We start from the raw sequence: 16,750 nt of genomic DNA, 5'->3' as shown, positions 1-16,750 counted from the left end.
TCAATGGATGTTATAGTATCTGAAGTGACTGGGCTAATTTTTACATTGGATTTATCCGTATTTTTTTCAATTCCTCCACCTTACTGTGCATCCCAGAATAGCTCTTTTCTAGTCAAAGCCTTTAGGTCCTCTTTGCTTTCATGCTTCCATCACAGGAATGTCTCATCACACTCACCACTTATACCTTTTCTCACTGAGGCATTCTGTTTCTCCATACTGTTTACATACTTTCTTATTTCTCTCACTCTCCTTCATCAATTCTCAAGAGTCCTACCCAGTGTCTCCTTCTTGATCACTTGCTGATCCTTGTCTGTCAAAATCTCAGACACTAACAAAAAGAATACCTTATAGAAATGAAACAATGAACATAGAGCTATAAGTTTTACCACATACTTCATTTAACAGTTAAGCTATTCTAAAACTATTACCAAAAGGATTTGTCCTTTGAAAAACAAAAGACGAGTTACTAATCCAACCTTAGTCAATTAGCAGGTATTCTTCATCACAGAACTTGGAACTTTTCTTTTCTAAGAAGCTTTGTATAATAGCTTTTACTACCCAGGTGACTCAAGGACAATTTTACGGTGACACTTTTTCTTTTGCTTTCCTGGTATTAGGACATTCTTGCAAAGCAGTGTGTTCCAATCTATCATTTCAAGACTGACCAGAAAAGGTGATCTCAGCAATTATTTACCCTAGAAGCAAGTTTTGCTTTCTTCTATTTTTAGTAGCAGAAGTCACAAAAAGAAGCAATCCTAAACCTAAGCTTTTAATTGATTCCAGTTCATTTTATAATGTGGTCTAGGTTATTTTTACTTCTATATGGAAAAGGATATTATGGATGTCAACACCTGAAGATATCAGAGTACAACAGAATAAAGACAAAAAACATTCTCTTTGTGAAAACAAGACAAAAAGCATTTAACATGAAACACGAGACTTTCACCAATAAATACCAACTGATGTTTCTCTAAGATATCTTGTAAATTGTTCCTCCAACAGTGGATGGAAAACCTTAGAGATTACAAATAAGTTTAGATGGAAGGTAAAATGTAATGGATAAACAATGATAGTTCTTATAGAGTTCTTCCAATTAGTTTTTGCAACTGGAGGGAATACAGGGGGATAGAGGAATCCACCCTTAGGAACTCAGAAGTTAAAAAAAAGAGGAAATGGATGACTGCAAAAAAAATCTCTTTGTACTCTAAACACTTTTGTCCTCTCTGAAAAGAAACTTCTGCCTTCACAAAGGAAATAAGCTCCCAGAGGAGTATCACTGTTTTACTTTCTGATATGCATGCTGAGTAAGAGAACCCTTTTTTACTTGTATTTGGACATGCTAATCCCACTGGAGACTTAAAATCACACTAGAAGAACTGTAAGGAGATAAGCTTCTACCCACAAAACTACCACAGAGGAGCCCAGCCAAAATTTTTAGACAGATAGGCAGTATAGTCAGATGCTCTTTGTATTTTGTGGTACAGAAATAACAATTCTAAATATCAGTTCCAGTAAAAGATGAAATAAATAAGTAAAATCAAAGTTTAGTTAGAAAATGATCCTGCATAATGATTCCAGTAATCCTGTCTCACTCTTCTGACACAGCAACCTACAACGACTTAATGCTGGGTGAAAAAGCAAACAGCTCAAAGCTGTAATTCTCCACTGTAGAGATTAGCCTGAAACTGCCTATTACATTGGTTGCCATTTCAATTCAGCAAGCTCCAATCCAATTACTGTAATACAGGCTCTCTGTCCAAATCATTGCATTTGTAAGACTAAAATCAGTAAATTATGAGATTCACTGAAAACACTTTCAGAGTTTTTCTTCTTCTATTAATACTGCAAAGACTTTAGCAGTCATCTTCCAACTACAAAATACTGATTATTTATTTAAGTAATATAAGTAAGGCGGCTACAGACTACATTTAACAAAGAAAAATGCTCTCCCAATTGGGAGCAGGGAGTTTGGTTTTGGTTTTTTTGGGGGAAGTGAACACTGGTTTAAAAGTCACTAAGCAACTCAACAAAGTCAAATTACAAATTTATGTGACTCTATGCTTATTCTTTTAAAGCTGCATTTTAAAAAAGAAAGAAACAAACAAACCACCTCCCCGCAAGAAACCAGAAACTCCAGTGCGTCTCCAGATTTATTTATTTAAACAAAAGATAAGTTGCTTTGGGAGTAAGACAGACCTCAGAAAAAGCATACCCCATCCTTAGAATGCATCTATGTGCACAATCTTTAGCAACTGCAGTGCAGATATTGCTTCCATTTCTAAAATCATCTATGTCTTGGTACTGTATGCATTTAGGGGCCAACACAGGCTACTGGGACCAGCCTGATCTAATTAGACCCACTTTGAGCACAGGATCGGACTAGATGACCTCAAAGGTCCCTTTTCTCTGAAGTTATTCCTTGACTCTGTACTTTACCCTGTTTCTCCAAACTGCAGTAGAGATATTTATCCTAACAAAGGACATACATTAGAAGAGTCAAATTAAAAGCCACATGGTTCAAAATATGTAGTGTATTGATATATTGATAAATATTGATCTATTATTGATATATATATATAATAAACTAAATCGATCAAGTACTCTACAAGTTTTCATTTGCATGCACAATTTAGTCTGCCTGCTCCCCCACCATGGTAAATTTGGGTATATTTTTAACAAAAATGCAAGAACATTTCAAAAAGTGTAATTTCTCTGTTAGTTCTCAGTTGCTGGAAATTCAATAACGGAGTCAAAATGGTTACAAATGGTTTATCCCAGTACAGAACTGGCAAGTTAAAAGACAGAGCATTCATCTGTTCCACATCAAAAATGCACTTCAATTTACAATTTCTAATAAAACAAAATTAATTTATGGACATTTAAGGAGTATAGCAGTACAAATACACTTTCCATACTCTACAGGGAGCTGACTACAATAAAAAAAGTGACACCAGCAGGCAGGTAGACAGTGTCTTCTCTGGACATACTAAGTCAGACAGACGGAAAAAGGAAATAGTGTGCAAAATCTCATCCAACTCCTTTATTCCTACTCTCAAAATGAAAGGATTATTTTTTGCCCACTCACCCCTAAAAGTGACTGTTTATAGCCTGAGACAAACTTACCTCAATGGTGTAAGCCTGGGTGTGTTTGATAATTTCTCCACTATGCAAAGTTCTGATAATAGCAAAGTCAGCAGTGGCAGCTGCTCCCCTTCGACTGCTGCATGTGGATATTTCATCACCTCGAGATTGATCAGCTTCAATCCCATCTTGTATTGATTCTTCATCTTTGATGTTTGCTGCTTTCTTCTTCTTTTTCTGCTTCTTTGATCCATTTTGACCATCAGTTTGCGCCTTCCGCTGCCTAAACTGGGCCAGCTGTATAGAAGACAAAATCTTGTTAAAGGTGAAAGTTTTCCTCTTTATTACTAATGACATCCTCTACAAAGGCTTACCCACTATTCTAATAAAGCTTCAAACTAATCACTATGGAAAACAAGCTGGAAGTTAATGTTGCATGTAAGACAGACCCAGATAATTTTTCCATTTACATACTTTGCTTTAACAAAATCTTTACTGTAAACTAACACTCAATTAATTCCTTTCCAGTTGCATATTCACAAGCTACTGTTCCACAGACTGATACCTAAAAACCAAAACATTCAAAGGTAAAGGTACAAATGTCATTATAAAGGACAAATGCAATGAAATAACAATCTCATTTTTCAATTTCACAGAAACCTTAATATAATTTAAATTTTTATTTCAGAGACAGATAGAAACAAACTTCTCTTCCAGCAAGTATCATATGAAGCTTTTAGAAAAGTTTTTTATAACATAAAAAGCTGATCAAGTTACTGAAAACATAAAGAAATAGCAAAGTATCAATATATGTATTAAGGGAATACTCTAAAACCAAAAAGTGAGCAGATTACAAAACACACTACCTTGTAGCAAAACATGCTGATGAATAAAAAGTCACAGGTGAGCCTGGCACACAGTTTAAAAACCAATTAGTATGTAAGCTATTCAAATACGGTAAGACACTGCCTTTTGAAGAGCTTATCACTTTTAATCACTTTACAGTGGTTTACACAAGAAAATCCATTTAAAATATCTTTTTCTTGACAAGAACAGAATTTTTGTTCAAATAAGAAAAACAAAGCGCATCAGGGTTTACCAATTAAAATTCAAAACTTAAAAGAACTTCTTGATAAAAACTGAAAACTAGAATCATTACTTTCCAGTAAAAGCATCCAACATTAAATGCTACAATACATTGCATAGATATGGCTCCAATGTAAAGCATACAAATAAAAACCTTAAACCTTTAAACTTTCAACATCAATTAATACTCAAGTATCATGTTTTTTCAATAAATATGCTGCAATTATAAGAAAACAAATATAGAAAAGATAGCATATTTGCTCATGATATTCACCAGTCGAGAAAGCCAGGCTTCCATCCAACTTCTTCAGGAACACCCAAACTGAACAGGACACACAGATCCTCCTGCCCAGTCACTGTTTGGTTACAGCGCAAGATGTCACCTGAAGTGCTTTCTAGTTCTCATCTGGCTCTGAGAAAGCTGAGAAGCCCCAGTCTAAATGCATCACTGACAGATCAGTTCTGACTTGTGGCTGGTGTATGCTTTTGTCCCTTTATTTGTATTTCTTTGGGGGTTTCTTCAGCCTCCTCTCCTGTCTTAGGATGACCGACAGCTTGGCATATGGCTCCTGCTCTGTTTACAGGAGGAGGACCTGAACATTTGCTGAGTCGAATATGCTCACCTAAGTCCTTAATGCTTACCTCCTCCCTAGGACTTTTCTAATTAGTTCAACTTTGTGATTTTTTTTCTATTTTAGAAATACGTATCTTTTGTTATTTCACAAAAAATCCATTAAATTCAAAAATTCTAAACAGGAAAAGAAAGAATAGTGTCCTTCTACTTCCAAGTTTAAGAGAAAAAAAACCCTCAGAACAGTCAACCAACCACCCCCAAACCCAACTGAAGAGAGATTTAGTTTCGCAAAATGACTTAGTTTCTCAAACATGGGAAGGGTAAAGGTTCCAGTTGTTCCCTTAGGATATTACTACATTCTCCTAAAACTGCAAAATTACCTCAATAAAATATTTTCAGTTTATCTAAAGGAAAAGCAGAATTTGTTGAAATGTCCCAATGACAGAAAGCAAACAACTTGACTTCAAGTGTAACTACTGAGAGATTTTGCTTTTTTTAATGCTTTATTTCTAAGTAATAAACAACATGTAGTGCCACCGGTCAAGAACTCTCTTTCCCAACTTGATTGAAACCTTCTGTAATGGAAAGTTAAGTTGGCTTTTTAAAAGCAGCTTTACAGTCTTTATTTGTCTACAAAATTAGATGTGTAGCTCAAGGACAAATGAATTACTCCTTGTCTCTCCTCAAGTATTTTGCATATTTTAACTGAAGCATCTGGGCATGCCACATTTCCCTCCTTTCAAAATTAAGTTGTCGACTTTCACTTCTTAAGAATTAAGAGATTAAAATCTACCATGGCAGTTATAAGCAGATCCTATTTTTTTTTTCTGTTTAAACAGTGACAAAGATGAGCACATATGAAAGCTAAGCACATGTGAAAATGAAAATGCTACATTTTTGTATTACACAAGTTCTCAACTGACAAATTACATATGAGGATCTAGGACTTTGGAAATAACTGCACTAGTAGTGATGGATACATGCACAAATCATAGCACTTTTAACCCCACACATTTAGGTACACACAGAACTGTCCGACTACTAATGCAACATAACTTTTGATCACATTTTGAAAGCTAGAAATAATAAAAATGGTATAGCAAAAAGCTACTGCTGAACAAACACATTCTGTGATGTTCATATCAAAACAGGGGAGTCTCAGATACTGAATTCCTTCTCATGAAGGAATTACAGTCGAGGATCTATAATTGTTCCAATGACAGTGAAAAGTCCACCAGCAGTCATGGGAGCCAAGGAAAAAAAATTCTTTAGAATTAAAATTGTCAATTAGAAAGAAAAATACTTCCAGATTTTGTATTTCTAGAAAAAGGTTTTTGCAGCCTGACTGATACAATGTCTTATCCTGTATTCCAGGCACACCAGCTTAACTATGCCACAACTAAGCCTGTGGAGAACTTAATGCTGCTTCCATCAGTTCTGAACCTGCAGTTTTGAAACAATCCAATGTCAAGTCTCTGCCAAGTTACAAAAATTGCAAGCAAGAGCCAAGTATGTAAACACAGGAGGTACTCATGGAGGAGGAAGGATGCAAAGAAACAGAAGTTGAAGGACACTCAGAACAGGCTCTCCGCATTGATACACCTCTGAGAACTGGGAACACATTCAGCCATCATCCACTTAACAACACATTTTTAGCACACAAGAAAACCAATCCAGAGCATTTTTTATCACTATTCACCTATCTGTCAAGACATTGCCTCCAGCTTCTCCCATCATGCTTGTTTGGATCCTGCAACCAGTACTGAGTCCTGTTACAAATTTCATCTGTATTTTTCAGTAGTGAAGAACAATCGATTTTGCTCCTTGACGCTCAGCTTTTGCAACTAAATAAACTAACAACTTACAATTCCCAGCTCACAGGTTTTTTCAAGTCCTGCTTCTGGGCAAAAAAAACAATACTCTTGGAAACAGGTATGTTCACTTCACAGCACTTAGAAAAAATGAATTATTGCTGAAATATTTCTATCAAATATCTAGTGTACAATTAAATGAGAATGAAAATATGTTCCTTTCCTTTTAATGCATATAAAGGAACAATAAAATTGTGCAAGAAGAATTACTTGTTTATCTCCAGAGTTTCAGAAGTGCCATTTACAACAACTACTCAGCTTTCCATCAGTTTGAAGAATGGGAAACTGATATTGGCACTAAATTCTGTTGCAAGATGTTGTCTCTTATAAACAGACAAACACCAAGAGTCACCAGACGACAACAGAGTAGCATGTGGACTGATAATGGGTACACTTTTTAAAACTATTCCCCAGAGTAAAAGAACAACTGAATAGAAGAACTTAGGTATTTAGATGATACATGCATTTACTTAGTTCTAATTATAACTTCCTACTCATGAATCCCAAACCAACATACTAGCTCCAATTCCCACATCACAGACTGCACCAAAATTACCAACCCCCAGTACAACATTATCTTCCCTTTTAAATACTAGTATCCAACTGGTAGAAAGTCAGAAATACAGAGGAGAATCAATCGCTATTAAGAACTAAATACTCTTGAGACAGAAGGGAACTAATTTGCAGAGTGGAGGGGATTACTTGTGTAAATCATGTCAGTTATGATAGTTAATGTACTACTCTAATTACAACAGTAGCATTATTGATTTATTCAGCTACCTTCAGCAGGTTCTGACATTTGGTACTTGTGCCAGCAATCTGGATTCTTGGGTTACACTGACCATTGATTAGCTTCAAATATGGTCTGACTGAACTACTTCTAGAGTGAATGTCCATGGTAAAATAAAATTTGGCTCCAACAGAATGCAAAACTTGATCTCTTAAGCACTTAAAAAAAGTCTGAAGAAAAGTTGCAACATTTAATCATTGCCTATACACCAGCAGAAGACAATTCTGAAATCATCCCTGAAAATCAATGAAGACACATTTATAAAGCATCAATAGCTATATTTTTAGTTCACATGCTTAAAAGACTTTTCAGAACAGAAATACATTAAGCAGTGTTTAAAACTGGATGCTGCTTTATGAATACTTGTTGTTCCTTAACATTCTCAGATAATGTAACAGATCTGGAGAGCCTCATTTTCAGAGGTATTACAGTTAAGAGAAATTGAAAGTGCTCACCGCTTCCAAAGAAGGATGTTAAGAAATAATATAAAACATACTTGCTGTAGTTACTGTTTACAAAAAACCTCCTAATTGTGAAGAAACTCATAGGTATAGCACATCCTGTACAAGTACAGTTGTACAGTCACATTTCATTATTAGATTCAAACTGCAACTTTCTAAAACCAAACTCATCTCCAATTCAGTGCTATGCAGGCACTTCTTACAGAAAGAGAAGGGTCTGTTTATCTCTCACATCTTCTCTTGAGTAAAGCCTCTATTTCTTTTTTATATTCATTTAAAAGTATAAAAGGATGAGTCACAGACTGGCAACAAAAACGAACCTCAGACAAGCTGCTACAAGAAAGTAATTACACTTTTAAATTTTTACACAGTACAAAAAGAGTATAAATGGAGGTCGACATCATGATTTTGCATTTCTCAACTACTATAACTTGAAAAGATGTTCCAGACCCTTGAACTTCAGATAACATGTCCTCATAAACAGGGACTTATTCTTTGTCAGAAGTTCTTAAACAGGTTGGTGTCCAATGAGAAATGTTGTGTGCTGGACCGGGTCATATTTAGATCACTCATGCAATGTAAGAAGACAAGGACTTTTGAATCTTCTGGTCTCCAGCTGAAAACAGTAGTTAGTGGTCAAAAGACAAATTGACAGCCCTGTAGTATTGTTTATAGATAAACTGGGCGATAACATTTAATACATCTTAACCAAGTCCATGGACACAACAGACTGTATCTGGAAAGCCAGATACAGCAGAAGGAAGAATCACCATATACTAAGACCTCAATGTACTGGAAGCCTAAGCCAAAAAGAACTGCATGTGAGTTAATAAAAATAAATGTCACGTCCTGCACCCGGGATGGAATTATCCCACATCGCAATAACAGCTGGGGACTGACTGGGGTGATGTGTAGCTCTGCTGAAGAGGACCAGAGAGCCAACCTGGCAAGCTACCCCAGAGTGAGCAGCATACCCTAGCAGCAACGAAGAGAAACCACTAAAATTTGAAATTACTCTCAATGCCTACCACAGTAAATGACTAAAACATCAGTTTGGTGATTAAATACTTACCGTATGACTGAAAAGCCCCCATGCAATCCTGTTTTGTAGAACAGAATTTGATAACAACAATACCATCTGTTATTTGAGACTCCCTCAAAATACAGCAGAAAAAGCCCAAAAATCCTAACAAACAAATCCTGGCTTTCAGTGCTTCAATGCAAATGTTTTATTTAAGTGTAGAAAGTGTATTTTAAACTTTCGATTTAGCAAACTGAAAGTCTACACAGGAACAGTATCTCCAATTGAGTATAATGAGAGTTAGAAAAAGTGAAATACAATTTTTTGTCAGGTGTTGCTTGAAACTTTCCACCAACACAAAAGGAACAAATTTGCCTCCGAAAGATATATTTATTCAGCATATAGAGCAAATGTTATACAGTCCACTTTAAGCTGCTCCTGAATGTATAACATGCAATGTGGCAAATTGTACTGTGTAAGTGTAACTACGATATATCCCAGACCCAGACAGACTCTGCAAGTACATAATAACACTTGGATATATCATGAAACTCATGATAGATCATAACTAGTCCTGTGATAGAAAGGCTCAGGCATTTCTAATTATATTGCTCTTAATCTCCCATCCCTGAATAAGGTATAAATTCTGAAAGATTACTGAAAGTGAAACCAAAATATGTAGACTGAGAAAGACTGCCACCTTGTCTTAAAAGGTGAAGGACTAACTTAAAAATCGCATGCCCTAGTAATGATAGGTTAAGTGCCAACTCCCTTTGACCACAGGTAAGTATTCCTACAAAAGCTTTCAGTAACACAAAAAGAACAAAAAGCAGAGCCCTGAGGTGGGATTTGTTTTGATCATTTATTAAGCAAACATGCATCCCAAGAATTCTTGACTGGGGTGTCCTGCAAGCCAATAGTGACAAAGCAAAAAGGCCAACCTGAATTTGAAATTTTGACATGGTTTAGAAGTTGGACATTTGCTGTGGTTTAAGCTTATCCATCCCACCCTGGATCCTTAGACATTTGCTGTGGTTTAAGCTTATCCATCCCACCCTGGATCCTTACCTTACCCTGGATAACTGAAAAAATACCTGCCATAATCCCCCTCTCACCCATGACCTGGTTTTATAGTTGCAATATACAGTAACATTTTTATGTTCCATAGCAGTAGATATGAGGCCCTCAAACGGGATAAAGAAGAGAGTCTAGGAGACAGCAACACTGAGATTCAGGCAGTAAATCTCACCTGAGCTATTTAGAACTCATCTGCCATTAGGCTATGAAGTTTTGTAAAAGCCAGTCTGTCTCCTAAAGAGAAATGGAATAGTTAACTAGTACCAGAGAAGAAAGTGGCACTTTGCCACTTTTATCATATTCTCAGAAGGTCCAAGCACTGAGGGTTGTCTTGGCAAAGCACAAACTCCTCAAGTGTAGATAAGTCTATAGTGCCTGCTTCTTCTAGGTTCCTGATGTCTATACTAAGCAAGGATAATTGAAAGTAAGATGAATGAAAAATTACCAACACAGAGAATAAACAGAGATCTTCCTAGTGAAGTCTACTGATTCTATTCTGCTAATCAACAAATAAGAGAGTATCACAACTCTTTTCAAATCCTGAGATAAAAATCCACAAAAAGAAGATAAATGAGCAAGTAACCTGCAAATACTTTAAACATATTATGTCACACAGCTGAAAATCCAAACTGTAAGTAAAGAATTAATGTTCTTTGCAAGTTTCAATCTGCTTATCTGTTGAGCCAAACAGAGCTTTAGGTTATTTGCTCCATTCAACAGATGCTGAATTTACTAAATGGGAAACATTAGGCTGAATGAACAAAAAATAACCATCCAGGAATGAGGTATTTCCAAACCTACTGATTTTTATGTTGCACTCACAGCCAGATTTTCCCAAATAGCTTGAACAAGACCTTAGAATGTCTCTTCTTATGGAAACTTAAGTGGTTCATGAGTATCAGTTGATGACAATAAGAATATGAAAACTTCCAAAGAAGAAATCCTATAGTCTCCTCCTAAATAAAAGCCTAAGAGTCTTTCAGCTTCAGAGCCAGCCATTCCTTTGGAGTCCTCTGAAGAAAACCAACGGCATCACCATAATTTACAATTACAACTATGGTATCTTGAAGGACAACACAGGACAATGAGAGGAAAAATTCTTTTTAGCCAGTCTTTATCAAGTTAAGAGTGCTGTTTGCAGTGCTAATTACCAAGGGCACTGAACTGGAATGAACCCCGCCAGATGGCACTGTGAGCTGGAAAGCCTCAGAATTAGTGTAGTTCTGATCTGGTCTGCTCTTCCTTGTCCCAAGAGTTTAAATAGGAACAGATCTAGGACCAGCTAAGTTCATTACAGCTGGGTTATTTTCTGGGCACAAAATAGAAGTTAAGTATATGAAAATTCAATCTAAGTCAGTTTACAGTGACTGACACAAATACACCAAGCACATTTAAGTGCTGGACTGCTCCAAGAAAAGCAGTGCCTCAAACTAACTTCTAAAAAAATTGCTCAACTAGTCTTTAAACTGTTTCTACCTAAATCCTTTACATACTGATCCTCTCTACTTTTTAATTTTACTCTGCTCATATGGAATGCTGCCTCTTTGCTGATATTGAGGGTGAAAAAATCATCTGACTCACATCGGTACTGAATGCCCCCAAAGCAAAGAGGAAATAAGTGGGACAAGCTATTAGTGACAAAAATTAGAGGGCAATAGAAGCTTGTTTTGCGCTGCTTTCTAAAAAAACCACAGATCATCTACACTTGAAGCCTAAAACATTAGGAAGCCTTTGGACATCCAGTCTAAAGGCACTGACATAAAACCAAGCCTCATTTACTTTGCATTAAGTGACGAACTTGGGCTCTGTCTCAAAAGGCACTACCAGTCACTTTTGCCAAATTTCAGAAGCTCAGTAACAATGGGAAGGCAAAAGAGTTACGCACCAACAAAAACACACTCTTGTTCCATCAGGTTTCTGTTTAACACCAATTTTAATTAAAAACTGGATCCTGACATACTCTTCAGCTAGGCTGAAAAAAACCCAAATGGTGCAGGACAAAGTCAAGTCTTCAGTGTTCTAAAACCTTTTGAAACAACTTTTGGAGGGGAGGTGGGGAAGGAGGAGGACTTACGATACTAACAAATGGATTCACAAATACGTTAAACGTTTTTTCCTCTACTCCCTAAGCTTTTCTAAAATAATCCAACTTGCCTAGCAAGTAAATTCCAGGCCAGAGCTAAAGTTTTGTCGAATAAATTTTGATAATGGTGATACAAACATTACTATTAATTTTAACTTTTATCAAAGAATGAGGGAAGAAAGGTTTAACTACTATGCTAAACTGTGAGTTTTTAGTAAGTTATATGATGTTTTCCACTAATTTTTGAACTAGAAAATTTTACTGCTTTGCTGTGCTGTTGTTCACATCTCACAAAAATATTTTGAAAATCTGCATCCAGAAGATGGGTTTGTATATCAATTCATTCTTTAAAAGTCCTCCTAATATTAGATTTAGATAGTCTGAAAGCATTAGCTGTTTTCCACAGTTACAGTACAGTTCATTGGACTGTATAAACATGTTATCCCACCATCCTCTACAAACAAAAGGATCAATATTTATCTTCAGGCACTTTTCTGCGGTGTTATGGTATCCACAGAAAGCCATAGGTAACTTTAGCTGCGGCATCCATTTAAGAACAGTACGCTCATGGAAGTGTAGGACCCTAAACAAGATGTCAATGTAGATGAGATTCTATCAACTGAAACAGCTGCTGTTTTAAAGATGTATATAAGTCTACACTATGATTTTAGTATCAGTTTCCTATGAATGAAAGCACAGGATATGATATGTTTTGCTGACACAACCAAAAGACAGGCCTCAGGAAGTGCACACACAATTTGATCTCTGGTCTTTTAAGTCAAGCTATCAAATGATCATATCTTAGTAACACTTAACTGCTGAATAGTAAGTAGTAGAGGCTATGACAGAGAGAATAATAAAAAATTTTTGAGCTCCAAAAGGAGACACAATTTTACCTATCATGGTCTTGATGTATAACAACATGATACCCCTTCATCTTAATGAAAACTCGCAAAAATTCAAAGTTTCCAAGTATTGCGGTAAAACTTCAGATTAACTAATAAAGCCACTGGTGGCATGTAGTAGATTAAATTAGGTAGGATACACATGATACATGACACCAACCAAATGAAAGGTAGATTGCTGGATTTCTACTGGCCTAAGGCATACACAGCAATCAAGACAAAGCTTGTGTTCAATGAATCTGATTAGACAAAGATACAGGTAAAACAAAAGCAAATAACTAGCAATAAGAAATGTCTGGAACTTGCAAAAGGTATCACATCTTAGAGCCTTTGGAACAGATCAAATAATTGTCTACAAAACACACTTGACAAAAAAAATCATTAGATGGAAGCATAATTAGTACAATATTTCATAAAGATTAACTCCTTAGCAAGTTTCTGCATTGACATTTTTTGTAAGGCTGTACAATTACAAATATGTTTCAGATTTCAAGTACTTTTCTCCCACTCAATTCTTGATGAATTCAGGCTTGTGAAACAAATTATCTTCTGAAAGTAAAAGGCAGATACTGCCCTCCTGAACAGAAGGCAAACAGCACTTAAGCATTAAAACTATGTACTAGATTGCAATTTTGTATCTGTTTTTTCTTTCAATATTGTGGTTGATTCAACAAAATTGTAGGCTTAGGCTTTATATTTACTGCAGTTGACTTCTACAGACCCAATAAAGTCCAGTGAGTTACAAATATGATCAACTGTTCACAATTAAATATTTAAATAAACAATAAAGATGAATATGCCACAGACCACAAGAAAGACAAAAGTAGTAATGGACTTTCACAGATAGTGAGCTTCAGTCAGGCTTTAAAAAAAAAATAAACCCCAAATATTTATTTTACAGCATAGTAGCAACTTAGAGGCTAAATATAAGTATTAAATCATTAATCTATTCAGAATTTCAATTTCTTGAAAGTAGCAGAATCATCAGACATATATCAGTATGTTTCACCAAAATAAATTTACTAACAATCTGAGCACTGCTTATGTAGTAACTTCAATTTCTTTCTTCTTAAAGCAACTGGTTCAACACCTGTTCTTTAACAAGTATATAGTTGTATCAGCTGTTTGACTAAATATAGTTAAATCAACAGCTGGAGACGCCTTTAATTAATCCCCTGGACTTCTTACAGGATAACTATTTTAAGAAAACAACTGCAATACAGTAACACGGTTAAGCATTAAGCGTGTTAATTCCGCTATATTTAGATCTTAAAAAATACTCAAGTAAAAAGAAATGTCTTCCAGAATAGGCACAGCCTAAAAATCAACGAAACTATGTCATTAAATACTAGAAGCAGTCAGGTGGTTAACAAATTTCTGCCATGTTTTGTTATTTTCTTCACATGCTGCCTTTCCTCCCCAAAAAATAATCTTAGGAAAACATTCCTGAGATGTAAGGCAGTGAAAAATTAAGTCTACCTTTTCCTTGAGCCCAAAGCAAGGCTAAATTTCAATCTAAATTTTGGGAATAATAGATGAAAAGAACCAAGTCTGGTTCTGGTAAAAGAGAAATTTTTTTCATGTCTCCTAGGTGCTTATTTTTCTCCTCAGTTATAATTTTCTTTGTATTAAATACATACAACTGCAATTTATCACATCCTAGAACACAGACTTTAGCCCTCATTTTTAACAGGAATCTGAGAGGGGAAAAAAGTTATATACCACACTGAACTTCACAGACAGGCAGAACAAGCCTGGTATTTAAAATGAAAGTTCACAGGGTTTCTCTAAAAGCATTTTAAACTCCAGGTAAGAACACTCCTAAATACTTCGTGACCTTTTGACTTTAATACCACTGAAACAAATACTCTGACTTTGTGTCACAACATTTTTTATTATCAGCAAGATAAACGTGTGAAATCTGAATTTTTTTTCAAGAAAACTTTAAACAACTACTACCACAAAATAAGACTGACTGTTTAATGAGAATTAATATTCTTCTTATTAGTTCTAAAAATCCCACACTCTCACTTCCCAATTAAAACCAAAACCCATGCAGAGTAATTAATTAACACAAGATATTGAGACAATGAAATTTAAAGTACCATATAAATATTTTATTTAATTCTGAAACACACAAAAATCATAACCTATGGCCATCTGTGCCTGCCAGTTAGAAGGCAACTCTAAAAATACAAAACTATGCAGAAGCAACAGTTGCCAGTAACTCCACACAGTGCTTGTCAATCAAATTACGGGCAACCTGCAAGTTTATATGCAACACAGACTCTTCACTCCACTTATTAATTGTCTTACGTGATTAAAAGTTAAGGTTGACATTTTTCATTTTTATAAAGATTGAACTATTAACATTAAAACTATGAAATGAGAAAATAAAAAGCTGCAACAAGGAAAGTAATGATTCTCATGTTTCTAATAATGATACCCTAAACACAAATTACTTACACTGTATTTGATTTTGAGCGTTACCAGACTCATTTATGTCTTGTCTACATGCATTTATGTAAGAAATAACTATAAGCAAAATCCATATGTTTTCAACTGAAGAAAAATTCCCAGAATAAATTCATTTTCATTGTTTTATAGCATTCTGTACATTACTTCAAGTGTGTTCCTAGTAAAACACTTGAAATCCATTTTCCTATACAACTATTTACATGGACATCATGGTCCAAATTAAAGAGATGTTCTTCCCCAATCTAAGTCAATGAAGATAACATCTAAAAATACCGACTTATTTAATGGAGCATGGAAAGAGTGAAAATGTATCATAAATTATCTTAATTGCTATTCATCTTACCACATTACATCACAAAAATGCAGTTTTAAAATAATTCTTCTGTTGCACAGATTAACCCAGCTCTTCAGGATACAGCATATAGTATTGAACTAGAGAGTATATGCCTATTTATTTGTATTTTTCTTTTAATTAGCTTTATATTGTGTCTAATCTGGCGCTGTGAAATCAAGCATTTGAATGTGATTCTCCCAACAAAAAGGATTATCTTATTGCAATTGCTTGGGAAGAATAAACTTGTATCCAACTATTTCCTCCATTTTTCCACCTCCTCAGTGTATGCTGCAATGAACCATTACATGGAGAGGAGCAGGAGAGAGGTGAAACAGAGCTCTTTTGGTTTCTAGGTCCCCTTAATTTCTCAATGAGTATTTGATCAGCCCATTATTGTCCAGGACAACAGCTATGATGTTATCAAATAATGTCATTCTTTTCCTCAAGTTATTCTTACCTTGTTTCATATAAAACCCAAGAATGTTACCTACCCAAGTTGATCACATTAGAAAAGCACAATTTGGCTTAAAGAAATCATGAGAACAAAAAATACTCCAAAATTGGGATTGTAGGCAAAAATCAACTTTGGGGGGTCCTCCTCGTGTTTCAGGACATGAAAACAACAGTGCTGGCCACTACTGAAAAATGCAGGATCCCTTCCTGATTTCAGGATGGATCACACAACATCATCTCTTTCCTTCAGTCACTGCAACATTCTGTAGGCTACTTTTCCAGTCCTGTAAGGAAATGGAAATTAAAAATTCCACGTTCTGCCAATGGTAAAGTATGTGAACTTTCCTTTACCACCTTTCATGTTGCTAAGACTTTATGAGTTTTCTGCCAGCCTGTCCTTTCAGACTGTCAGTGTCTCTGATAAAAAGCCCTCTTCCTCAATTCATTAACCTCTCCCTAAGGCACTATCATCCGTGAGCGTGCAGAAGGCATGCTCTGTCCAATTCTGCAGGTCATTTACAAAATATCCAACAGTA

General features: G+C 35.5%; 1 protein-coding gene across 5 annotated transcripts in view; it reads right to left on the bottom strand.

The window, feature by feature from the left end:
• AKAP9 (A-kinase anchoring protein 9) overlaps nucleotides 1–16,750 on the bottom strand; it is a 108,209-nt gene that overhangs the window by 75,757 nt on the left and 15,702 nt on the right. For all 5 annotated transcript variants that reach the window (XM_033068277.2, XM_033068287.2, XM_033068305.2 and 2 more), the window contains exon 2: nucleotides 3,124–3,378. In XM_033068277.2, coding sequence (XP_032924168.1) covers nucleotides 3,124–3,378 — 255 coding nt within the window. The remainder of the gene's footprint in view (nucleotides 1–3,123; nucleotides 3,379–16,750) is intronic.

The sequence above is a fragment of the Catharus ustulatus genome, chromosome 1, assembly GCF_009819885.2.
Source record: "Catharus ustulatus isolate bCatUst1 chromosome 1, bCatUst1.pri.v2, whole genome shotgun sequence".
NCBI classification, from domain to species: domain Eukaryota; kingdom Metazoa; phylum Chordata; class Aves; order Passeriformes; family Turdidae; genus Catharus; species Catharus ustulatus.
Note: the sequence above shows the minus strand (reverse complement) of the source record. Positions and strands in the feature narration are given on the sequence as shown.